Raw genomic sequence first — 27,321 nt, forward strand, 5'->3', positions numbered from 1 at the left:
ACTTGGACGGCTGATATCTACATCTCAGATGGAAGGGTAGACGTTGATTGTCGTAACCCTCCGTTTGGCAGCCAGCGGCATGTGGTAGGGCCGGTCTGGCTTTGGTATATTTTGGGCGTGGCCAAAATTAGGGTTTTGGGAAAAATCGTGATGTTTGGCCTTGGTCCGGAAGTTGCCATGCGTTAGCTGGCGAACTTGGACGGCTGGGATCTGCATCTCAGATGGAAGGGTAGCCGTTGATTGTTGGAACCCTCCGTTTTGCAGCCAGCGGCATGTGGTAGGGTCGGCCTGGTTTTGGCATGTGTTCAGGCGTGGCCAAAATTAGGGTTTTGGGAAAAACCGTGATGTTTGGCCTTGGCCGGAAGTCGCCAAGCGTTAGCTTGCAAACTTGGACGGCTGAGATCTACATCTCAGATGGAAGGGTAGACGTTGATTGTTGCAACCCTACGTTTGGCAGCCAACGACATGTGGTAGGGCCGGTCTGGCTTTGGTATATTTTAGGCGTGGCCAAAATTAGGGTTTTGGGCAAAACCGTGATGTTTGGCCTTGGGCCGGAAGTTGCCATGCGTTATCTGGAGAACTTGGACGGCCGAGATCTGCATCTCATATGGAAGGGTAGCCGTTGATTGTTGCAACCCTCCGTTTGACAGCCAGCGGCATTTGGTAGGGCCGGCCTTGCTTTGGCATGTTTTAGGCATGGCCAATATTAGGGTTTTGGGAAAAATCGTGACGGTTGGCCTTGGGCCGGAAGTTGTCGTGCGTTACCTGGCGAACTTGGACGGCTGGGATATTTATCTCAGATGGAAGGGTAGCCGTCGATTGTTGCAACCCTCCGTTTGGCAGCCAGCGGCATGTGGTAGGGCCGACCAGGCTTTGGCATGGTGGTGCAGTTGGCATGGTTGGCATGCCTCTGGCGCGGGATGTGGCTGGCATGGCATGCCATTGGCACATTGGTGCGGATGGTGATGGTTTTTCCAAAGTGGTTATAATAGTGGTAAAAAGGTTCTTTTCAGACTTGTGAAGAAAACAATTTTCAGATTTAAATTAAACTAAAATAATTAAATAAAGTTTTTCAAAGTTATAAAAAAAACACCAAGACTGTGGATTCCACCATTGTCCCATTAAATGATAAATTCTAATCAATATTCATGCGATTTTTCCTTTTCAAGTAATTCTAATATTATAATAAATTTTTGAAGTAATAGTTGTAAACACAAAGCATGAAACATCAAAAGTTTTAAAACTAAGCATGCTTCATCAAAGCAATTCACAACTACTCAATAAAAATCAATTTATCTATATTAGTTCTATGCATATAATCATATAAAAATATTGCAAATAAATAATAAAAACAGAATTATACCAATTAATCTGGAACAATTGCTTCCTCCGTCGCCTTGGCTAATGGGTTTAACTCCTCATCCCAAAAACATAATCAAAAGATGTGTTCATGGCTTAAAAGGTGTTTTTATTGATGAAATAGTGTAAAAAGAAGTTTGCAACGCTGTAATGGTGTTACAACGACACTGTTACAAACATAAGTGTAGCTATAAACGATACATTTCTGTTGCTGTAAAACAACGACACTCTGTTTCGGCTTTTAAGACTGTTGAAGAACGACTTCCTTAGCTAGTCTGTTCTTCCTCTTCTTCTTCGTCCTCGAGCAACAACAACAGCAACAACAATGGTTCCTATAACTTCTTCTTCCCGACTCTCCTGAGCTCTAAACTCTCTCCTCTCACTCTCTACAACTCTCCCCCCCTTTTTATGACTCAAACCAACCTTTTATATCCACCAGACTTCCCAAAAATCTCGTATAAATCCGAGATTATTCCTTTTTTCTTCTCGTGCAGTTGAGAGAAAAAATCTCACTTCTGAGTCTTCGTACGCGTCTTCTGGCCTATTCTAACTCTCAAAACTTCTATATAGACTCGAACAAGACCAGGTACACTCAATACATCACCGTATCTTGTCCCAAATCTTCTCAAGTCAATCCACATGACCCAAGTATAACCATCTTCCTGTTTTGTAGAAAATCCACGTATTCAACCCAAGTTTTTCGAATCTGAAGGACTTACCAGTCATGTGTGAGAGTAACAAGCTGGAATTCGTCGATTGGAAGAAAATAAACACCTCAACGAAAAGTTTTGTCGAAGAAACTATATTATCCGTGGGGAAAAATGTAGACCCGAAAAGGTTTTATCAAGTAGAACATGGATCTATAATGCTTCTTGCAGAAGTATACTGATCTAAAAGAAAGCAAAGTCCTGGAACGTTTTTTCAAAGAAAACACGGGTGAATTTCTCAAAACTTAAATGTAAACTTCTCAAAACACCATTATCGGAGAAATAGTGCTGAGAATCAAAAAGGAAAAATCAGAGGGAAAGATAAATATTTTACCGGGACTAGAGTCCCTGTTTATAGCGCCAGATTCTGAACACGAAAATAACGATAACATCCACGTGTTCACAAACAACATTCGCATTTTGTACAAAATCATGGGAAGAGATTAAGTACATATATAACCATGTGGGTTCGACGACTATCAGACTCCGAGTCTTTGGACTCGTCATCATCTGGTCATGGGGGAATAAATTAAATCACACATACGATTAAGGTATGATGATAAAACAACAAGTAAAGTGCGGAATGTAAATAAGGCAGTGATTTTACGTGGTTCGTCACTAAGGCCTACGTCCACGGGGGTTGGAGTTTCACTACGTGTTGAAGAGTTACAATGACATTCAAGTGACTCTGTGTAAATTACAAAGGTAAATGGGGAGATGGAATTCATACTTACTCTTCCTATTTCTCTCTCCTATAATCTCCTATACTCACTGAAAAACTGGTTGACCCCTTCTCTCTTAGTGGAGAGGGGTATTTATAGGGATGATGCATGGGGTCCACTATTAGAGATAGTTGCTACCTTATCTTCTTGATTTCTGTGTTAATCCCGCTGATATATTCGTTCTTGATCGAAGGCTCCAACGGTTATATGTAGTTGCGAAGGGCTTCCCCTTTCTCTTCCACAGATTGATTGACACGTACCATATGCTTAGGGTGTTTAATGCGGGTGGTTGGGACGGTTCGTACGAGTCAGAAAGATGTCGGATGCCCTTGTCCCATCCTTGTCAGTAGGACCAATCCTCACTGTTGAGCTTGGATCTCCCTCGAGATGGGGTAAAACAGGTCTTTGGGTGCTCTTCAGTACTTCGCGGTGGCTCATTCTTTCGGTTCTCCATGATTCTTAGTCGTCAGATCAATTCGAGATGATTATGTATAGATGACATATTCCCCTTGGGTGTTGATACGTGGCATCGTGCCTTGATGTCTCTAGATGTGCGTCTTCCACGTGTGACTCTTTAGACACGTGGCGAGTGATGAATTATGTGTATACATTGTTGAATATTGCTGCCAATGACAGTCATTAGGAGAAGCAATTGAGAAATGAGAAGGTCGGGTTTCATGGTGACGATTGGTGATGAAGATAAAGAAACAATGAAGTATGTGATGCTTTCTCGATCATTCAAGGCGTTACGAACGCGCAAATAGAGAGACTGGTGATGAAACTCAAAAGAAGAGAAAACGATGGATGTTGCGATGATAGCTGATGGTGCAAAAAGTATGATGGAGTTCTGTGGCGCTGTGGTGCTCGCTGGAGGAAGAAATGGACAATGGAGAAAGGGATAGCTCTTTGCTATCATCGGTGATTGAAAAGTTTCCGCTCGAGTGATCATAGCTGTTTAGCAGCGATGAAGTTGATGCTGTTATTGACGAAGATGAAGATAGCTCGTGTCTGTTGCATGGAGATGGTTACCGAGCAAAGTTTAGGGAAATCCAGGGAGAAGACTTTTCTCAGATGGATGAGTCACCGAGGGATTATAAGTTGAGTTAAGAAAACACATGGAAACATATTTTTCACGGAAGGGAGAATACCCGTGAATGGTTGTATTTGAGAAACCAAAAATTCAGGAGAAAAATAATTTCATGGAGGGCCTGGTGTACGTGAGTTCTGCCAGAGTCAAGAAGTTCAGAAGATGAAATTCACGGACAGTCTGGTATCGTGTGGGAGAACATACGACATGTACTGTTAGTTCTCCGGGTTTTCCATATTTGGGCGTGACTAGTTTTGGGAGTTTGGCTAGTTTTTGGCAAGTGGTCACAACCTAATTTGACCAGGATTCATGTACATGCACATCTAAGTTTGGGAACCCTATTAAAGAGAGAGTTTGAAAATATCTCGATGATTATCTTTTAATCTTTTAATCATGCCTTTGGAGATAAGAACACAAGGAAGAAAATCTAGGGTTTGGAGCGATTTCATTATCGTAACAATTTCTCTTCCATTTTCTTACATGTTCAACATGGGTGTTTCTACATCCATGATTATATAAACTTCTTAGTTATTGTGGATGAATTCTAAGTTCTAATATATGATTCAATTTAGCATATAAATCTATTTGAACCCTTCACATGATTATTGTTTGTTTTTACAATAATTAATTTTATGTTTGAATTGATAATTTTTTTAGGTGGCCAGCTGAACTAGTTTATTAGTTAACCTAATGCTAGTAGAGAATTAGGATATCCGTAATTGTTGAGTATTTCTCTACATGAGTAGAAATTGTGAAACCTTGTAGAGGGATTCTGTGGAGAAATCGCAAGTAGAAACAACACTAGAAACTGAACCTTGCGCTAAGAGTTCAACTACTAGGATTGACCTAAATTCACAAAAAATAAAGCATTCGAACAAATTACACTTACAGTGCGTTACTTCTAGGTGGTTTATAGAATAGAATCTGGCATTTGAGCGCGTCGGTGTCCAGTGACTTATGGAATTTTGAGGATAGCACTGCGCTAGCTGCTTTCCTGCGGTTAATAATAATCTGTGAATTATACAGAATAGATGAATATGCTACTTTGATGAATATTTAGTAACGAAGAAGGATTCCCTGATCATATTTCTCCATATTGCTTGCAAATCAATTTTCAATTGCCTTATTTTCTTTGTTTACAACTTAAAACAAAAACCCTCCAATTGTGACCTTTTTGACAACTAAACTCCCTTCTCTTCGTGGGAACAATCCTTGCTTCCATTATATTACCAATTAATTGTGTGGAAATAAGTGATTTAATTTGATTGCACTCACGATAGGCACTAAATTTTGGCGTCGTTATCTTGGAGCAGTCGGTAGCTTTAGTTGTGTCTCTTAGTTTTATTTTGTTTTTAGTTATTTGCTTTTAATTTTTAATTCTCGTTTTCTAGATTTTGGTTTCAGGTACCTAATCTCTGGCATCGAAGGATTGGAATTACGAGAGGTGCGGAATTCAAACCCGTAAAGGGACGGTACTACAATCAAGTAAGAAATTTCAACAAGAACCCTCTATATCAACAATGGTAGGCGGGGTGAATGATCCACCTCCACATCCAGCGATGAGGACATTAAGAGATTTAACATCACCATGTTTATAATCTTAAACAATGTGTATTACTCTAACTGACACAGTGGAACATAATCCAATCCTTCTTCATTGGGTTCCAAAGTTCAAGGGACTACCGGGTGAAGATCCTAATCGACATCTGCAGCAGTTTCAGAATACAGTAAGAAGTATGAAAAATAGCGACGATGATGATGATGATACAACTTTCTACAAGCTTTTTCGTTTTCATTAACGGACCAAGCAGAATCATGATTATATTATCTCCCTTACGGAAGTATTACCACATGGGCCGGAATGAAAAAGCTGTTTTTGGAGAAATATTTCCCTGCTTCTAAAGCTGCAACTATTCGTAAGGAAATCAGTGGAATTGTGCAGATTACTGGAGAATCTTTGTACTACTATTGGGAGAGGTACAAGAGATTTTTGGCGGGTTTCCCACACCATCAGATACCACCACAACTTAGCATTACATACATATATGAGGGGTTACTACCTCATGAGAGACACTTGATTGATGCATAAAGTAGTGGTGCATTGACTAATAAAACTATCGAGGAGGCTACTAGTTTGATTGATAGTATAACTGCAAATACGCAGTAATTTTATACTAGAGATTCATCTTTAAAGAGTTAGTGAGATGGGAGATTCTTCACACATGGAGCAACGAATGAGCAATGTGGAAAAAATGATATAACGTATAACATCTGCAGTTGTTCCTGCATATGAAGAGGATGCCGAGGTAAATTATATATTTCCTAATCAGAGGCCAAGGTATGATCCCTACTCTAATACTTATAATCCTGGTTGGAAAGATCATCCAAATTTTAGTTATGCGAATAAGCAAGCTGCAACTCCTAATCCATAAGTGGTTTTCAACAACAATTCCAACCACAACAAAAATCTCTAACTGAAGAATCTAAGATTGACATGCTCATCTCCATGTTTCAACAAAGTCAACAGAAGTCTGATCAAAATCAGTTGAAAACTGATAATGCTATTAGAGATTTACAAACTCAGATGGGGAAAATGGCGACATATATGAATCAAATGAAAGCACAAGCTTCGACAAAGTTTCCATCACAACCTTTTGTGAACCCAAGAGATCACCTTAATGCAGTAACTCTAAGAAGTGGGAGACAAACTGAAGAGCCACAACAACAAAAGAGTTTAGTAATGACATCGAAAAGGAAGTAGAGGAGGAAACCGTCCCAAAGGAAAAGCCAAACTCAATTGGCCAACCTAATGACACGGTTCCCACTTTTACCGTACCACCTCCTTTCCCTAGTCGTTTTTCCAAATCAAAGAAGCAAGCTCAAGATAAGGAGATCATGGATATTTTCAGCAAGATACAAATCAACATCCCATTTATTGAGGCCATCAGAACTGTACCCAGGTATGCCAAGATTTTGAAGGATTTGTGCACAAGGAAGGATAGGCTGATTGCTAATGAAATTACTCAGGTGGGAGAAAGTGCTACAACTATGCTATTGAAGAAGATTCCTGCAAAGTATGAAGATCCGTGTGGCTTCACTGTGCCAATTATTATTGGTAATCGACGAGTCGAGCGTGCTTTGCTTTATTTGGGAGCATCCATAGGTGTTATGTCAGCCGATGTTTATGATTCTTTGAATCTTGGACCTTTAAAAGAGGCAAAGATTACTATTATTCAATTACCATGTCATCCATAGGTGTTATATCCGAAAGGGAGTCGTGGAGGACGTGCTAGTTCAAGTGAATCAGTTAATCTTTCCGGATGATTTTTACATTGTGGATATGCAAAATGAAGATAATTGTTCATCTACTTCGTTACTTCTTGGGAGACCGTTTATGAAAACTGCAAAGACGAAGATTGATGTGGATAATGGTACACTCACTATGGAATTTGATAAGGAGATCATTCACTTCAACATATTTGAGGCTATTCATTTTCCTAGTGATGTGCATATGCACTCCGCTTTTTCTATTGATGTTATTGATTCCTTAGCACAACAAATGTTTGATTTGAAGATGAACTTGGAGTTGTGTTGCGAAATAGCATTGATTTGGATGTTCATCGTCAGACGAATTTGGACGTCGATTTAGTCAAAGAGATAATGGAGATGTGTGGTGCTTTAACAACATTACAAGAGACCAAAACGGGTAATATCTCTTATATTTCTTTACCCGTAACTAAGGAGGTTCCTTTACCTTCTATTGTACAGGAACCTAAATTAGAATTGAAGCGTCTTCCCGACCACTTAAAGTATGCTTACTTGGGTGATAAAGAGGAGCTTCCGGTGATTATTGCAAAGGATCTCACTGCCATACAAGAAGAACATCTACTCCGGGTTCTGAAAGAGCACAAAACGGCCATTGGGTGGACTATTGCTGACATCAAAGGCATTAGTCCATCAATATGCATGCATAGAATCCTTATGGAAGACGAGTCCATCAATGCTCGTTTGTGCATTAGGGTGCTTGGTCGTGCATCACTGTCAAGTACACTGGCACTATTTTATGGGGCTTACTCAGTGATGGTCCAGATGCCCAGTTGTTTAATATTTATTATGAGTTTATGAAATTTAGTGGAGAATAATTCATTAAGCTGAGTAATAAAGATGAGTAGTTGTTTATTATCAATTCATAGGATCATCCGTGGATTCGACCATGAATTCGGAGTAATAAAATTATCTATTACCATTTCATGAGATCAGCCGTGGATTCGATCATGAAATCAGAGTAATGAGATAAGATAGTTTGTTTATTGCCATTCATGAGATCAAGCTGTGGATTCGATCATGAAATTGGAGCAATAAAAATAGATTATATTCTGTGAATTCAGTAGTGAATGTCATGGCAGAATTAATCTATTGCAGAAAGGGTATTAGCCAGTTAAACCATCATACACATTCTGAAAGGTGCATAGTCAGAGAGTAGCGAGTGTTGCTGGTAACTTGAAGGTGTTAATGCTCTTAATCTTATGGAGAACCACTTGAGTCTATACAGGGTCTCTCTACATAGTCAGGGAACAGTGAGTGTCACCGACGTCCTGAAGGTGTTAATGCTCTCAATCATACGGAGAACCGTCTAATTATGTTATTCTACATAGAGGGCATGATGAAATGCCATGGATCGAACGCTCATCTAGTGGAGGCTTTTCGAGAGACTTATTCATCATGTCTCATAAAATATGAATCGTCACATGCCTGAAAGCCGTGTCAGAAACATGCAGTATCATGATTTTACGGTTTTGGCCTTTGTTGAAAATCCACCATCTACATTAAGTCCAATGCTTAGTGAGGAACAGTCATGTTCCGCGGTAAGCATTAAATGGTGATTTTCAGTCGACGAGATCAGTGGTTGAACTCAGTTGTACAAAGTTATTTTTCGAATCCTCGATTTGCTCCAATAGTGTCATGTACATGCAAATGTTCAGGTAAGGACCCTGAATGATAGAGTGTCATCCCGTGAGATGAGGCACTGCTGATTTGTACGGTCGGGCCTCCTGTTTTGGTCGGTTTAATATTTTCGGGCCCGAGCCCAAAAGAAATCCTTGTTTTAAGAAAAAATGTTTGTTTGTTCGTTCTTTTGTTAAGAAACAAACAAAATATAGTGATAAAAAATTTGTCTATGCGCTTTCACGAAAGCCAAAATTTAATTTTTAAATATATGAGATTTCAAAAAAGGGAATAAACTCTCATTTCAAAGGTGGATGCTCGTACGAGAGAAAATTTTTTTTTTTTTTGAATAGACGTGCGTCTGTTAGCAATAAAATTCTTTATCTATGAGATTTGATGGAAAATTTTATTTTCGATATGTGAGCTTTCATAAATTTTAAAAAAATACACTTCTCGTTTCAAAGACGGATGCTCGTGAGAGGGAGCAAAAATATATACATATATTTTCAAGTTACGTGAGTTTCACATTAAAAGATATATTTTTTGTAAAATCAATGTTTTGTATGAGAGTTTTCATAATTATAGAATGAACGTCTGTCCAATTTTGGAAAAACCAGTGAATGTTCACACAGTGAAAATTTATATGAAATCAAGTTTTGATTTTCAGCAATTGCTAGAAGTAAACAATTTTTGGTAAAATATTGTTTATATGGATTTTGTGATCTGATAGTGTATGCACAAAACCAATGAGTGTACACTCGGTTAGATTCGCTCACACGGTGAAAATAATGTGAATTTTTTACATGATGGAAGTTTCGTGAATTGTTCACAGTTTTATGAAAATCACGTTATGGTTTCGAATAATGAAGTTTTTTCATCTTTGCAGGTTTGAAGGAGCGAACCAATTCTCGAGATTGTAATCACTACATCTAGTGAAATTGTAAATAGGTAAGAGTTGGATGGTTACCATTTTTGTATATGTTGTTGTGAACACTTTCACTCCATGATTCATGGTTTTATTGATTCCTGCGCTTTGTATGAAAGATGTGCTGAAGTAACCACTTTGCAAGAATTACAGACTCCCATGATGATACTTCCAAAGATGATGTTTCCAGAGATGACATCTCTATGGATGAAACTTTAAGAAGCGGTACTTCTGGGACCTCTGAGTGATGGTGAGAGACCCTAAAATATATCTTGAGTTGTCAGGGAAAGTGCATTTAAACATATATCTTGTACTTTGTATGAACAATTAGTATTCAGGGAAAGTGCATTTAAACATATATCTTGTACTTTGTTGCACGGTGATGAATGATTCCCAAATCAGTCAAAGAAAGCCCCAAATGCAAGGTGATTGATTATCCCTAAAATATAACTACGAGAAGTTATAAAGGCATGATAAGAAAAGTTTAAACTTGAATCCAACATGGTGTCCATTGGGAGACACAGTCAACCAAGTGACACAAGTCACACAACCATAAATAAAGATGGTTGATCACTGTGATATTACAGTATTTTGGAGTCCTGTAGGTGCTCAGTTTTAATTATAAAGACTTTGAGCATTTTACAGGAAATAAACCTTTGCGAGAGGAGAAAATTTCCACAGTGAAGGACTCATCTTTAACAAGGTTGAATTGGGGGTCCTGGAAAAATAATTGGGGAATCCTAACTACAGGACAAAAACAGTCATGAAATAATAATTGGGAGCTATCCGTTATCCCACTTTGTAAAAAATGTCTAAACTATCACAAATCATTAGTATTAATTGAGTGTTAATTATTTGTTAATTAGTTTAGTTAGATTAAAATCAGATTTAGTGATAAAATTTTGATAAAAGAAAAATTGTGTTTTTGTGTTGTGGAGAGAAAGAAGTTGAGTTTTGGGGGGGAAATTTAGGGTTATTTGAAATGAGTGATTCCAGTGGAGGAATCCTATTGCTCAAAATGAAGGAACCAATCCTCAAAATGAAGAACCCGAAGCTCAAAACAATCAGGTAAACTTCCTATACTCTTCAAATTGTATGAATGATGCTCCAAGTGGTCGATTCATGTACACTATGCAACTACTCAGAGTGAGGGTCGTTAAGTCGAGAGGGTAATAAACCAACGACTCTAAGAAGTCGTCAATTACTTGACACAACCTTTGACAACTCAAACCTGCAACTTTTGCAGGTTATGAAAAATCGTCAACCAAGTGTGATATAATTGACGACTCCAGCTAGTTAGGTCACACATAGTCGTTAACTTAATATGTTTAGAACCCAACCTCTAAAACTTTTTACTCTCTGAAGATGTTACTCTTAGGGTCATTAATTTGACATTCCTATATACTGACGACCCTAACGATCCATTTCCTATTTTTTGAACAGAGAACAAATTTTGTATCATATAAAGTCGTTAGTTTCATAAAGGGGTCGTCAAACAAAGAATCGTTAATGATTTAGAAATATATTGACGACCCTATCACTATTTGTGACAGAGAGGTGGTTCTTCATAAGATAGAGTCGTCCGTATTTAAAAAGGGTCATCGAGAAGAATCGTTAACGATTTAGAAATTCCTGGACGACACTATTCTAGGGCAGAAAACTAGGTTTAGGGTCGTTATCTACTACACCCTAGTGGTTAACGATTTTTCATCAATTCAATATGCATATTAAAAATCGTTAAGCAATAAAAAACCGTGGTTAACGACCCTAGAACTATAACTGCAATTTTGCAGTTAAAAACCTATTTTTTCAATCAACAAATCAAATTAAACGCAAACCCAACTTAGATTAGGGGGTTTTAGTTCACTTACGACGATGAATCGGTGAGATTATTTTTCTCTGAAGTCGTTAACGGAATGAGAGACAGTGGGAGGGAGGGAGCGGAGGAGAAGAAGTTTTGATTGAAACGAAGATTGGGGCCGAGGTTAGTGGTTAATGAGATTTTTAGGGTAGTTATTAGAGAAGGATAAATTGGTATTTTCATCAACATTTTGAAAGTCCTCTATCTTTTATGGGGTGGGTATAAATTGGGTGAGGCCCCTAATTATTTTCCGTGGTCCCCAATTCAACGTTGATATTTAAGTTCAAAAATTCATGTGTTAGCAATTAAGTCATAAGTGACAATATAGTAACTTGGATATAAGGGGGGCGACCTAATATCAGAAATGACGTGTTACAAAATCACTCAGTGCCAGTGCTTTGAGAAATGAATTTGTTAAAATAACTTGTAGTGCAGATGGATGCTTGAACTTGGAAGGGGATTCCAAGAGTCTTTTCAAAGCAAATGTGTATTAGCTACAGAATCTAAAATCTCTAGAGAATAGCCTCAATAGACCGCGCATAATAAATAATAAAATTCTAGAGATTAATGAGTTATCGAGGGGAATGACTTTCAGCCTATTGTAACATGAACTTTCATAAAAAGACTCTACCTTGTTGATTGGAGATCTCATGATTTTGGTTCAAAGAGATAACAAAGGTATGTAAAGTTCGAAGTAAAACACTGTAGAAGATGAAAAACTTCTTCTACTCATTACTATGATAAACCCAAACAGTATTTCCTGTACAAATGATGAAGGGTAAGCAATGCTTTTAATGATTCCTTGTTGATGGTGGATTTTCAACAAAGGTTAAAACCGTAAAATCATGATACTACATGTTCTGACACGGCTTCAGGGATCCATGTGACGATTCGTGTTTTACGAAGTATGATGCATATGTCGCTCGAAAGGCCTCTCTGGAGCGTTCGACATCGGGAATTTCATCATAGCCTCTATGTAGAATAACATAATTGGGTGGTTCTCCGTAAGATTGAGAGATTAACGCCTTCAGGATGCTGGTGACACTCACTGTTCTCTGACTACATAGAGGAATTCGCCTCTACATAGAAGAACAATTGGGCGGTTCTCCGTAAGATTGAGAGCAATAAAGTCTTCAGGACGGTGACACTCACTGTTCCTGACTATGTAGAGAGACCCATGTATAGACTCAGGCGGTCCTCCATATATGAAATGTTGAGAGGGCAAAACGTCTTCGGGACATTAGCAACACTCACTGATTTACTGACTATACGCAAGAGATTGAATTCTAGGTCATATTCACCACTGAATTACTCCTATTTCATGATCGAAATGGTAATAGATAAATGTATATTACACCGATTTCATGATCGAATCCACGGCTGATCTCATAAAATGGTAATACATAATACTCCGATTTCATGGTAGAATCCACGGATGATCCCATGGAATGGTAATATCACCGCTCATTTCATTACTCCGATTTTATAATCAAATCTGCGATTCCATGAGATGGTGATGAAATTATCATTTTATTAATCCGAATCCATAGTCCAATCTGATGTTGATTTTATGGATTGATAATAAATAACTACTCATATTATTACTCAGTTTCATGAATCATTCTCCACTGAATTTCATAAATTAGTAATAAATACTCAACAACTGGGCAACTGGACCATCACTGAGTAAGCCCCACAAAAATGGTGCAAGTGTACTCGACAATGATGCACGACTGAGCACCCAGATGCACGAACGATCATCCAGAAATAATGAGGAATCCTTCGCAAAACAGGAGAAAAACATTAAATAATAATAAAATAATAAAAGGCGCACAGGGCGGGCCCACCGGCCGGATAGACGACCGTGCCCTAGCCACGGTCGGTCCATACCTCTCCCATTATTTTTCTTATTTTTGTTATTTCATGAACTCATGAAAAATCCTTGGTTTTTAGAAACTTTCCTTGTTTTTGCAAAACTCGTGAATTTTCTGTAACTTTGTGGATTCACGAAATAATATTATGAAATAAGGAAAGGTGTGCGTAACCGGGCAACCCAGCCGGCCGGCCATGCCCGAGCCGTGATCGGTCCTACACCTCACAATCCTTAGCTTTTTATAATTATTATTCCCTAATCTCACGAAACTCCTCCGTTTCAACAAAAATTCATGGATTCTCCATAACTTCAAGGATTCTCCATAACTTCAAGGATTCATGAAAAATAATAAAATAGGTAAAGGTACGTGGGACCGGACAACCTAGCCGTCCGGCCATGCCCTAGCCATGGTCAGTCCCACACCTTGAAATCTCTAATCTTTCATAATTATTATTTTCCTCAATTCATGAAACTCCTGGTTTTGAGCAAAATTCATGATTTCTTCATATTTTCTCAAATATTGCTCAAATCACGAAAAACCAAAAGCCAACATGGTCACACGACTGGCTAGGCTCTCACGACAATTTCAAATATTAAAAAAATTTATTTTAATATTTTCAAAATATTGATGAATAGAGCATACATGCTCATTCCAACAAAAATCGAGAATTCTCAGTCGATGAAACTCTTCTGAAAATTCACGATTTTGCTCGAACGCGCATCAGAAATACTGAAACTCTCAGTATGGATACATGGACACCATGGAAACAAGTTCATGCCTTCATGACCGACCAGAGTCATTCCTAGGGCTTGCACAAAGCCGGTCCCACATATTTTCATAATTCTGACCTAATTTGCTCAATTGCTCATACTGGGCCCGAACTTTTTCCAACCAACTGGGGGATTCTCCAAATGACCAATAACTGGTCCCGTGACCACCAAGATCCGGTCCCATGCCCTCTTGGTCGGTCCCCATCGCTCATGTTTAGGTTTTATCACATAATGCCGAATCCAGCAATTTTTCAGTAAATGATGAAACCACCATTTAATCATCATTCTTTCACCAACTCTCAAACTGAGAACCCTGGTGCGTATTCACTCGAGCACTGGGAACCACATGGACGCTCATCATCCCATGTGGTCGGTCCCTCTTCATTCATGACCAATCCTCAGCAATTCGCCAATTGATGAAGGATTGATCGAAAATTAGGGTTTCGAGTAAACGCTCAACGAAACCATCATTCTGAGCAGACACTAATAAATTTATGCTGATCCAGCAATCAGCATCTAAATTAATTATAAAATATTCAGTAATCCACCAATATTTTAATTAATATTTTATTGGGTCACGTTAAAAATTCGCCGAATCGAGCAATACTTGCTCAATTGCTCTCAATATTCAGCAATTCATCAGTAATTTGTCGAACTGAGCAATACTTGCTCAGTTGCTCGTCAAACCCTCAATATTCAGTAATTCGCAGAATTTATCAATATTTGCTCAGTCGCTCGTCAGTAATTCATCAGTGAATCAACAATACTGACATCCATTCATGCTTGATTCAAAGAAACTTAGACTCATTGTCTAATCAGTCAACAATTGACTAATCAAAACAAGTTTGCGCTGCAGACTCCACGATTTGTGAGACATCAATCACGTCACAAATGGGGGGGATTTCACTTAGGTTTTGGACTGGCGGTCTACGGCACGTGGATTCATCCACGACGAGAAATATGTGTAAGTCGTGCAAACGGTTGAAGGAGTTAGCAAAGTAGTGGGTGCACGATCAGTCAAGTCTCCACACGACGTGGAACTGACTTTACCACGATCTCCCACTTTCCAACTCTTTCACTCAATAAACCGTCACACTTACAGGGATCAGTGGGTTCATCATTCAGCAATTATAAATAAGTCTAAATTCGAGGATAGCAGGCAATCAATCATCAGCATTGTCATACGCCAACAATTCGATAAAACTTATTCACAGAACTCAACTTCAGCAATTCATCAATATTGCAGAAACCTTTAACAAGCCACAATCCTTGATCATCACTGATCTCATACAATTCTCAGCCTCCTTCCTATAGATCAACTCATCTCCCTGTTTGCGACTGAATTGATTCTGGAACAATCGTTTTCTTGGTTTAGGTCGGAGTCCTACAGATTGATTTCCCGAATCTAAGCACCCCCTTTGCAGTGGCGCATCTGTGTGAGGATTAACATTTTGCCCGGCTGAGGAGTCTCGAAAGCACGCTCGTCTTTTCACATCCCAAAAAACCGGTGACCCGTTTTTCCCCATCCACATTCCTATACTTAGAAATAAGTGGAATAAGACAGGTTACTCTTAATAGGAGATCACCTATATGATTAAGAAACGTGGCCATTTCTATGAGAATACTTAGGCTATATTCTCTAAAGCACTCATGAATCCGGGAATTGTTCGGGGCTAAAATGAACACAACCGTAAGAACTAAAGGTGCCCGAAAGAAGCAATGTGAATTTTGTTGTCTCAATTTACATTATAAAGTTGAATAGTTCAAGACCAACGGTCAATAGGCGACTAGTAAATTCGACAAAATTCACTAGGGAAGGTTCAAAGCCAAAAGCCACCTATACCGATGTTGTAGCTTTCATTATGTAATCCCAATGTTTGTCTTTTCGATTCGTTTTCTTTTGATTCGCTTTCTTTTTAATATAGACGATTTTTATTCATGTGGGGATTGTTGGAATTATAAGAGTTAATTCCTTAATCATTATGAATATAAAGTAGGTGAAGGGACTAAGCCAAGGGTTGAAAACGGTTTAGTAATACTAACCACCCAAACAGTTCCTAAACACTACCAGTTGTGTATTTTCGGAAGTGATGTAAGTCTGTTAAAGGACCAAATGTGGTGCCTCTTTGGAACAGACTTTTCCCCTGTTTTTCAGTCACCAATTCTCCTATAAATTCTCCTCTGATTTTCCAGTTCAATATAAGTTTTTAACTCCCTGTTTTGTGTCAAGTTTTGAGTGTCCAAGAGATTACGTATTTACATAATTTAGTTTGATGTGTCTTGATTATTGTATCATGGGAAACAAATGCCAATCAACCATACGGTATCATTGTGGGGGCGTAATCTTTTTAAGTACATAGAACACACAATCCAGTGTTTGATATCTCTATCTATATTCTATCCGTCATTTTTCTTTTCAATTGTGTTACTGATTTGAATGCCTGAATTACATTGAAACTGTGTTTTCTATATTTATATTAATGTATATGAAGATGGATATTGAATGAAATACAACTTCATTGTATTTATGGTGAACATAGGGGATGAATTTAACTAATATCAACATACAGGTTTACAAGGTGTTTGTGAAGGTCACAGTAGGACATGACCAAGTTTATGACTTTTGATATATTTGGATATTTCTTACTTATAACATTTATAGTATTGTGTCCCCTGTACCTATCACTTAGTATATTTTCCAACAAAAATTACCCTCATGACTTGTTTATGCCAACCCCATATATAATTCTGTCAAATATAGGATTTTCATGAGACATGTAAGGTCTCCTAGTCCTTCCGATGCTAATTGTGGAAACTTGAAAGAGAATTCTGAAGCCATAATCAATCTCTATTGGGAATATAAAACTCTGCTTATATATGAGTAAAATATATAAACTTGTTTAAAGTATGCCATCAGATATGGATCATGCTTCTATAATTTAGCAGTTTCTGGTAATCCAAAATTCTGTAAGATATTTTGGCAGATCTAGGTGAATGTATTTACCTTGCACCATTTCAGCAGAGTAACCGTCAGGATGGAGAAGAATCTCCACCACTATTGATGTAGAAATGCTTGTCCCATTTTAGAATGGGACATCCAAAATGTGATGTGAGATACCGAGACCCTTAATGTGATCAAGCCAAGAGATTGGTGACCTTCTAGTTCTCATAATTCTACTTTTGGTGCAAAAATAAGACCATCTTAATCAACTTTAATCTCTTTCGAGGTATCAACATCATTGCACTTTGTACGGTAAAAACAAAAAAACAAAAAATCATAAGAAAACAAAAGAAGAACCAATACCTCTATACTAAAATCAAAACTCCATATCAAGCACCAATCAAGAAAATCTATTGCAGAAAGCCACTGTTGAGGCTAGATGAGCGAGATAAAAAAAAAATAGATGGAAGAGATGAGCGACTGCCACTAATTTATAAGTCTTCGGATAAAGGAGAATTTTTTTTTTTAAGGTTAGGATGGATATGAGAGAAATCGAATAAACCTCCATATTATGCCTAGTGAGAAGAACTTTTCTGTCGGATGGCAATCAAACGATTCATACCTGAGTACAAAAAGAGCTGAAAAGCATTTACAGTATAGAAATTAAAAGTAGTAATGTACATAGGACCTCACACACCCAAAAAATAAATAAATGATAATACAATAAACCAAGCTAAAACAGTTTCATGATTTGGGAGTACGAAAAGAATTAATTTAAAACATATTACAAACTATATCCATCAACGACAAACTAATTTCAGCTTACCAATAAAGAAAAGAACTTCCATCTACGGCAGTGGTGATCAGCAGAACTTCCGCACTCAGGAATTTGTTACCAAAAAGTTGGGGTATTTGTCCTATTTGCAAACAAACAGATTTCTTAACTAATTGGAGGGAAGATTCCTTAACTAATTGTTATCAATGGATGAATAACATGTAGCTATTTTACAGGATCCATGGATTACATCTTGTACTGTAAGGCAACGGCCATTATAAGATCCATGGATCGATTATATTTAGCAAACACACTACTGGACCATTTCTTTATAGCCGTGACTTAGATAGATTCCTAACTAGATCCACTACTGACCCGTCAGTAAGATATATTGCTTGATTCAGATGTTAGACTGGCCAAATGGAGAAGCACCATACCCAGAATTTCATCGGTTGGAGCATGTATCTTGTATAGTAATTAAAGATGGTTGGAAGATTGCCGTTCCTTTAAATATATATATATAGAAGCCTTTTATGGATTTATCTGTTGTTAAGATATATGTAATGTTTGTCGTAAGTTATGCATCCTGCACCTACTTAAACCTATAGAAAAAAATATTTCTAAGCTTTAATTTCAAGATGTAACCGGATAAGATAATGTAAATAGACACAAATAAGACGATAGTAAATAGACACTTGGGGGACACAAAAGAAGCACCATTTATAAGCATAAACCGTGAAAACATTGGAGTGATGTTCATTAGTGCCGATTGTATAAAATTTCATAATCATCCAAGTGAATCTTGAAGATACAAGGCCCCACATGAATGATTTTACAACTCATTAAAGGTTGTTTTCTTGTGATTAGAGAAATATGATCCAAAGATTTTCTCCTCTAAATTGAAGGAAAAACAACACACCATACTGAACTATGTGACACACCCACGCCACTGGAAAAGGAGGTATGATGCGTTAGTACGTAAAATTGACCATGATTAATCTGTCGTAATGGAACTGCTCTAGCTATTTCGAAGTGGCTTTCGAAGTCAATATCAATGACCAAACATTCAGCTCCTCCAGTATCACGGTGAATGACCACGTCAGTATATTCATGATCACCTTCACTGCTTCACAAAAGTAGAGAAAGAAGTGAAAAATATGTCAAACGATGCCAATTAGTTAAAGTTGTAGCTTAATGTTGTTTTCTTGCAGCAAGAGAGAAAAGAATGTAAGAAAACAATAACAAAAGAATGATATAACTCATCATAATCTTTCATTTTTATACAAATTTCAATTCGTTTAATGTACCAAGATAATTAAATATTTCTCATTACGACTGTATTTATGCTGGATACCTCGAAAAACATATATGCTTCACTATTACCTGTAGCAAAACTTAACACTAAATAATTATACAAGTAACAGATTATCTTGCCAGACAAAGTAAATCTACTCTCTGGACATTCACGTATATCAAATATATAGAGGAGGAGGAGGAGGAGAAGGAGAAGAAGAAGAAGGAGAAGGAGGAGTTTACTGTAAACTAAACCCACAAATTGTTTACAGATATTTTAAGAATGGAACGATGAAAGTAACAACAATTCGATGTTCTTTGCAAACAATTGAAGATTCAGGCTTAGCTTTCTGAACTGATTAATTAAAGTAACCACATTTTAAAAGCCTATAAAACCGAATTCATGTTCTAGGAATCCCGGGCTATCATATTCTAACCGCTTCACTTACGTGAATTCGTTAAACCACTGAATATGCATGTAGTCAATGAAGAAGTATGCTGCAATTTTTTTGTCACCTTGCAAGCGTTCATCCGTCCGTACACATACACATTATACACGACATAATTTATGTTTTATGCGGACTGATAGAGAGTCCATGGGAAGTAAGCCATCGTCGGGTTTTTCCTCTTATATCGTAATTCTCTAGTAAACTTACAAAAAATAAATAAATGGTTGACCAGTAATTTAGAGTCGCCTCTTATTTCCAGATGCGTGGCTCCTGCCCGTTTGGCCAGCGACAACCCTATGAAAAAAGCTTCATATTCCGATGAATTGTTGGTGCACTGAAAGTCTAGCTTGAAAGAATGCGAAAAGACTTCACCAGTTTGAGACACTAGAACTACACCCGCTCCTCAAATATTATTCTAGGGGTGGCGGAGCCGTCGAAATATAGTAACCACATTTCTTCTTTGACAAAAGAGATCTCTGGAAATTCCCCAGAAGGTCTTCATGCAGTGTGGTGGTACATTCTCCCGGGAAGGCTGCTAGTAAGTTTGCTACTTCTTGTCCTTTAATAGACCTTGGGGGAGCGCATGTTATCAAGCTCTGACATTTGGAGGATCCATTTTTCCGGCCTGCCTGTCAAGGATAGTTTTGAGAGCAAAAATTTGACAGGGTTGGCTTTAGATATCAGCACCACTTTGTTCGACAACAGATAATACCTAAATTTATGAAAAGAGTGAATTAGGGCTAGACATGGTTTTTCAGCCTTGGGATATCTGAGTTCAGGATCTCTCAAAGTTCGACTGAAATAGTATATAAGATGTTCAATTTCTTCATCGTCTTCTTGAGCGAGGAGAGCCCCAACAGCAGCATCGCTGGAAGCAGTGTAAAGGCACAATGGTCCTCCTTGTATGGGGGATTTCATGACAGCTGGCGATGACAATATTTCTTGGATCTTCCAAAAGGTTTATTGTTGTAGGACGGTCTAAACGAAACTTGCTCCTTTCTTCAGCAAGGGGGTGAATGAAGCAATAACCTGGGCTAAACCAGGTATAAAACTTCGAATGTAGTTTACCTTGCCCATGACGCTCTGCAGTTATTTCACAGTTCCCGGAGACGGCATCGTGAGGATTGATTGGGTCTTGGCTTGGTCAACTTTGGTTCCCTCAGCAGTCACATGGAATCCTAGAAACTTGCCCGAAGAGACGCTAAAAACACATTGCAAAGGGTTCATTTTTAGTTTTTACTCACGAAATCTTTCGAACACTTGTCGTAGAACCTTTGTGTGGGTTTCTCGAGTTCTTGATTTGACCACTATATCGTCTACTTAATTTTTAACTTCCTTGTGCATCATATCATGGAAAATTATAGTCATGGCACATTGGTAGGTAGCTCCAACATTTTTAAAACTGAAAGGCATCACAGTATAATATAGTTTCTGAGAGGAATTCAAAAAGTTGTCTTACTTGCGACGTGCTCATACATCTTTGTTAGAGCATTGCTCGGTCGAACTCGCATGCATTGTTATCTCAAGAATGTTTGTCAATGTTAGTGAACAAAACTATAAATCTTGATTTCTAGTCTATTATATCTAAGTCTTAGACTAGGATAGAAGGTGTAGTTGAGCTCAAGGACTTCATGAAGATTCATCATACACAAAGAAGAACTGCTCAAGGAACCGGTGGAGCTTCTCGACAAAAAGGTATGTGAATTCTTGGACTTATCTATCACTCAAAAGTCTATCTAGTCTATCTCATACATACTCTTTGAGACAAGAAGTCATATGATATATATATATACTTGGATTATAAACATTTGGCATTTCAAGCCGAGTATACCTCGCCTATCTATATCTCGAAATAAGTGCTGGTAAGCTTTTCTTTTCGATCAAGTTTATCTTTACCTAGTGACGAAAGTCATGTTATGTTTCAATCATCTTGAAAATTGCTTTGACGAGAAATGGTGTAGCAACTGTATAACGTCCCCTAAGAATGTTTTAATGATTGCAATGAGAGTTTAGAATACATAACCAAAGGTGGACATAAACATTGTTGTGGAAACACATTTATACATAAGTCATATTTCTTGAACCAAAGTTTGCGAACTTTGTTGATCAAGAGAAATCGGATGGCAAGTGCCAAGTCCGCGAACTGCCTAAGTACTCAAACCCCGAGAATTTCAGCTGGAATTATCAAACTGCTTGCGTGAGCCAAGTTCGCGAACCCAGTCCGCGAACCGGCATAGTTCTCATCCCGAGAATTTCTGTTGGAGTTTGTGAACTCTATCTGATTGCTTAAGTCCGCGAACCTAGTATGCGAACTTAAGAAGGTTATATATCTGAAGATGATTTCTGAATTTAAACTTATAAAGACTAAGGAATGCTTTTGCAAACCGTGGCTATAAAGTTCATGAACCGATTCAAGTTAATCAAACCGTCTTTGCTTCAATTGTGTCTTGTGTAGAACATGAGATCTTCTAGCAATTGAAAAACTCTCTAACTAGTTCATTTGAAGCCATCTGAAATAGTTATGGTGAAGAAGAACATGGTTGATAAGAAATGCTCATATGGATAATCTTTTGGTTGACTATGTTTAAACCAACAATACACACGTTTGGGTACGGTTAACAAACCTAGAAGCGTGCAGTACAAGAGTGTATAACAAGCTAAGTTTTCGATCTAATGGTTGAGAAATATTAGCTTGAATCTAAATAAGGTTTCATCTGACGGTGGATATTATTTGCTTTGTTACTAAGGAAAAACCCTGATTCGAAAGACTATATATAGGATACATCTAGTATTGTGATATTAGTTTGCATACCAGATTCGATTCTCATTTAACCCTCTGGTTTTCTTTTCTCAAACCGGGTTAAACGATTTAAAGACTTCATTGGTATCGTGAAGCCGGACCGATACTACGTTTATCGTAGTTGTGTGATCTGATCTTACATCTTCTATCGTACGAGTACAATCATATTGATTGGCTTGAGATCGTGAGATTTCTCCGATAGGCAAGATATAATTAGTAATCACAAACATTTCATCTCATCGTTTTTGATTCCTCAACATCTTGTGTCGCTACCATACGATTAAGATTGTTGTGAGGTGATTGATTAATTAGGTTGTTCTTCGGGAATATAAGACCAGATTATCAATTGGTTCCTGTTCACCTTGATTATTATCAAAAGAAGGAATAAAACCTTTATGGTTTATCTGTGGGAGACATATTGATCCTTTGATAGACTTGTCTGTGTGAGTCGGATTTGTTTATTATTAAAGCTTGCGATATTGGATCGTAGAAACTCTTAGTTATGGGTGAGATCAGCTAACGGAATCAAGTGTGCAGTATCCTGTTGGGATCAGAGGCGTATGAGCATAATTGTACCTTGGATTAGTGGAAGACTAATTGGGGTTCAACTATTGTCCAGTCCTAAGTTAGTTTGTAGTAGGCTAATGTTTGTAGTGGTTTAATACAGTGTGTGTTCAATCTGAACTAGGTCACGGGGATTTTTCTGCATTTGCGGTTTCCTCGTTAACAAAACTTCTGGTGTATGTGTTATTTCAATTTTCGCATTGTATTGTTTTATCTTTATAATTGAAATAATACAGGTTGTGCGTTTAGATCATCAATACGAATAATCCAACCTTTGATTGTTGATTTTCATTGATCGATCCTTGGATATTGGTCTTTGGTACCTTCCAAGTTATTCCTTGTGTTTGATTAAAGACTCATTGATTTCTATTAGCTCGAGTAAATCAAAACATGAGAGAGATATTAACTCCTCGATATACTTTTCGTCTGGATTGAGTCTGACTATCTAGTTGATTCTCTAGCAAAGTATATTGGAGTTAGTCCATACAGATTGCTAAGTGAAATATTGGGTGGTGTTGTTAGACCCCTGCTTTTTCAATTGGTATCAGAGCGGGAAAACGCATTAAAGACCTTATAAGTATGTGTTTGTAGCAATCTGATATGTGGACAGAATCTCATACGCATACCAAAATGCCTCCTAAAGCGGTCGACTTTGTCAAGAGTCTCGGAAATACCTCAAAGGATCACTCATTATATGATTCTTCTGATCCCGAGGTAGGAAGACTGTCCCATCTTGTGTTGGTCATTCTTCCTCCAATGAGACATTGTACATCATGACAAAGGCTGAAATGGAGCTCATCAGATTTGTAAAATATTTCACTGAGTTTGTTGATCTACATGATCATGATAAGATCATTGATGAATTTGAAATGTCTATTGATCGTGAACATGCACTCTATAATATTATAGGGTTGAGAAACTTCTTCAAGAAACCTATCTACAGCGCGAAAAGATTTGTGATCTTGAAAAGATGATTAAAGAAGGCTCAATTAGAGAAAAATGTTTGATCAAGACGCATTCATCTGATCTTGATAGACTTCGTGTTGATAAAGAGAAACTTGAAGCATCACTTGTTCTAGCCCATGGACAGTGTATATCCCTGGAGAAAGAAAACTTTGCCTTAAGGAAATATTCTTCTGCACAAACTAATTCTCATGAGTTACAGTACAAAATGAAATTTTACCCTGATGAAGATTACGTCAAGAGAAATTTTCATAACTTACAATCTTCTCCGGTGGGTATGAAGGTTAAACAAGTGCCTGTGGTTGCTTCTCCTCCACGAACCTATACCTTATGTGGAAAAGGAAATCACTATGCTATCCATTGTTTTGCCAGAAAGAAACAGATCTATAAACTTCGTAATTTGTTTCTTTACACTATCAATGGAACAAATAGTCAGTCGACTACCGCAGTGAATCGAATATTCAACGAAAACCAAGAATCTTATAAACATGAATTTCTGTCTAGAAGTCTTAACAGGGGACAGGTACACTCTAATCGAGTAAACTCTCATATTTCTTATGAAAGTATTCCCTGTGTTTATAAGAATGTTTCTGGTAAATCTAAATCTAGGAAATGGATTTCCATATATTCTGATCCGCTTGAACCAATTGCAAGAGGCCCTATATTTAGTCCTCAGAGAAAGCCTTCAGAAGAATATGCTGAACTAGCTATGTCTTATTTTTCAGAACTGAGTGATAACCAAAGAAGGAAGGCTAAACAAAACAATGTTCATTTAATGAACTGAATGCTCATACTTGTACAAATTAATCACAAGGTTGATATCTCACCCACCAAAAATCCTAGTTGTGTGAGAATTGAATAAGTATACTTCTTGAAAAGTAACTCTGATTAGTTAGCTAATTCCTTATCGTTCTTAGATGGATAATCATTCATATACTTTTATATGAGTATTTTGTCATTTTTTTAATATTTTTTGTTATTTTGTTTTTATTTCAACTTGGCTTTCGAAAACAAGTTTGTTTTGTTTCTGGACTTCTAAGTCATCCTCGTACAGGTACTTGTACGGTTTTGGACTTTGTCTCATATACCTATCTTGTAAACCCTAATTCTCTCAAATCGTTCATATACCTTTCCTATTGAGTTAAAGTATTATAATCTAGGTTTCTGTTCGATGGAGTCTTCTTCTTGTTCGTGGGATTTACCTAAAGACTTCATTGACAACGGTATATCTTTTGAGTTTGATAAATATAAGGGAACTCTTATTGAAGTTGAAAGATACTTTCATCAATCTCATGTTTCCTACTCAGATATTTGGGAGAAGATTCCAAATAAAGTGGTTATTGATACTCAGCAACTTGTTGGGACTATGAAGTGTCTTGATGTTGTAAGGGCTGAGTTGAAAAAGGTTAATTGTAACCTTGATCTCATGAAGAAACATGTCAAAGAGCCTCCCAAAAAGGATGTTCCCTCAAAGTTTACAGAGGTTGTTGTCTCTCATAAGCTTGTTAATCAAGAGACTCATGCACCTCCAGAACCATTCGTCTGATGTTGTTAGTGCTCGGTTTTGGCATAAGAGTCTGTTTTTGATTTTGTTGCCTAGTATGTCTTCTTTTTGACTTAGTTGTAATAATAACTAGTGCTTGAATATGGATGATTGTGACTACACATAGATATTATTGTTTTTCATCTTCTTGTATCTTTTTAGGTTTTGGGTTTAAAAATTCTAAATTTTTTTGGAGGATGATGGTTTGCAATATTTAATCTTTTGGTTTGTTATATTGCAACTTGTTATGGGATTTGGTGTTTACGTCCGTGAACTATGTTTTCCCATATTTTGTCAAAAGTAAAGTCGTTCATAATCGGTATTCGCCTATTGATTAAAGGATGAATAAACTTTTGACAATTACAAAAGTTGAGCCTATATTATGAATCTTTTGATGGAAGATAGGTTAAAATCTTTTGTTTCCAAGGATTATTTCTATTAATTTTGTTATGAATATAATGATGGAAGATATAATGAATCCTTGAGTACTCCACAGTAAAGATCTTTATTGATCCATATCTTTTGTATTACTGTGAGGCTCCGTAATGTGTCTTATATTGAGCACGATACAACTAAGTTGATTATTATGATTAGATTTGTTGGTTGTTCCATGACATATGTTTTGTCGAGCATATTGAACTAAATTAATCATCTTGTTTGATTATTTAGTTATTGCTCCATAAGTCCTCTTGTGTCGAGCAAAAACAAATGACAATTAAATTGATTACTTTTGTGATTAGTTTAATTGTGTATCCCAAATAGATTAATTATGGGGTCTCTTGTAATTAGTCTAGTTGAGTACACATATATTCCATAAGCCTTCCTTGTGTTGAGTATATGTACGGCTATCCTAATCATTCTCTGAATGGTTATGTTAGTCATATGTTCTGTAAGTTTACTTATGTTGAGCATATTCAAGTTGACCACTTTATGTGTTTAATTTGATTGTGTATACCGATTAAATTAATCATGGGTTTACTTGTGATTAATTTGATTGAGTATGTTGGATACAGAAAATCATTCTCATGGTTTTTAGTGTCCAATTAAATCCTTTTTTTCCTTCGAAATTAAGGTCTCTCTTGTTGTTCTTTCGGGAATGACATCAAATGGGGGAGAGTTCTTTTGAACTTGTGCTTAATAGTCATATCTTTGTGGGGAGTGCGGATGTGGAATATTAAAGAGGTTATCTTGTATCTTTAAACTCCTTGATGAATGTTGTTAGCTTCGGCTATAAGATTGCATCTAAATTAAGTTGGTATTTTTTTTTTCTTGTGTCTTGAAATGTCTCTTTCGAAAATTTCATTATGATCCCGTTCTTGTTCCTTTGCCAATTTTATTAACAAAAAGGGGGAGAATTAATATGTAGTTTCATACTACAAATACATATGGTTTTCGGATCATTATGTAAGGGGGAGTGGTTTCCATGTGAGATGGATTATTGACTAAGGGGAAGTGGACATATCACCATAGTATTATTGTTGAACTTGTGATACAATTGAACTTTGACACTGTGTAACAATACAATGACACTGTATAACAATGATCGAGACCGATGTTGTCTCATTGTTATAGCTACGGATCTTCAACAACGGTGATGCTAAACTTATAACTTTTGGGATCATTGGAGTACTTGCAAGTGACGAGTATTTCGAGTAATGTTGAAGATTAGACTATAGAGTAGGAGCCACTGAAGTTCTTTATCTTTTTTGTATTCCATATGTATTGATAGTTTTGTCACTAAAAT

The 27,321-nt window shown here is 37.3% G+C and overlaps 1 protein-coding gene across 1 annotated transcript in view; it reads left to right on the forward strand.

Moving 5' to 3' along the window:
• Positions 1-25,580, forward strand: part of LOC113336778 — a 45,665-nt gene extending 20,085 nt beyond the window's left edge. The window contains exon 5 of the mRNA XM_026582455.1: positions 25,195-25,580. Coding sequence (XP_026438240.1) covers positions 25,195-25,580 — 386 coding nt within the window. The remainder of the gene's footprint in view (positions 1-25,194) is intronic.
• The last annotated feature ends 1,741 nt before the right edge of the window (positions 25,581-27,321 follow it).

This window comes from Papaver somniferum, unplaced genomic scaffold, assembly GCF_003573695.1.
Source record: "Papaver somniferum cultivar HN1 unplaced genomic scaffold, ASM357369v1 unplaced-scaffold_154, whole genome shotgun sequence".
NCBI classification, from domain to species: Eukaryota; Viridiplantae; Streptophyta; class Magnoliopsida; order Ranunculales; family Papaveraceae; genus Papaver; species Papaver somniferum.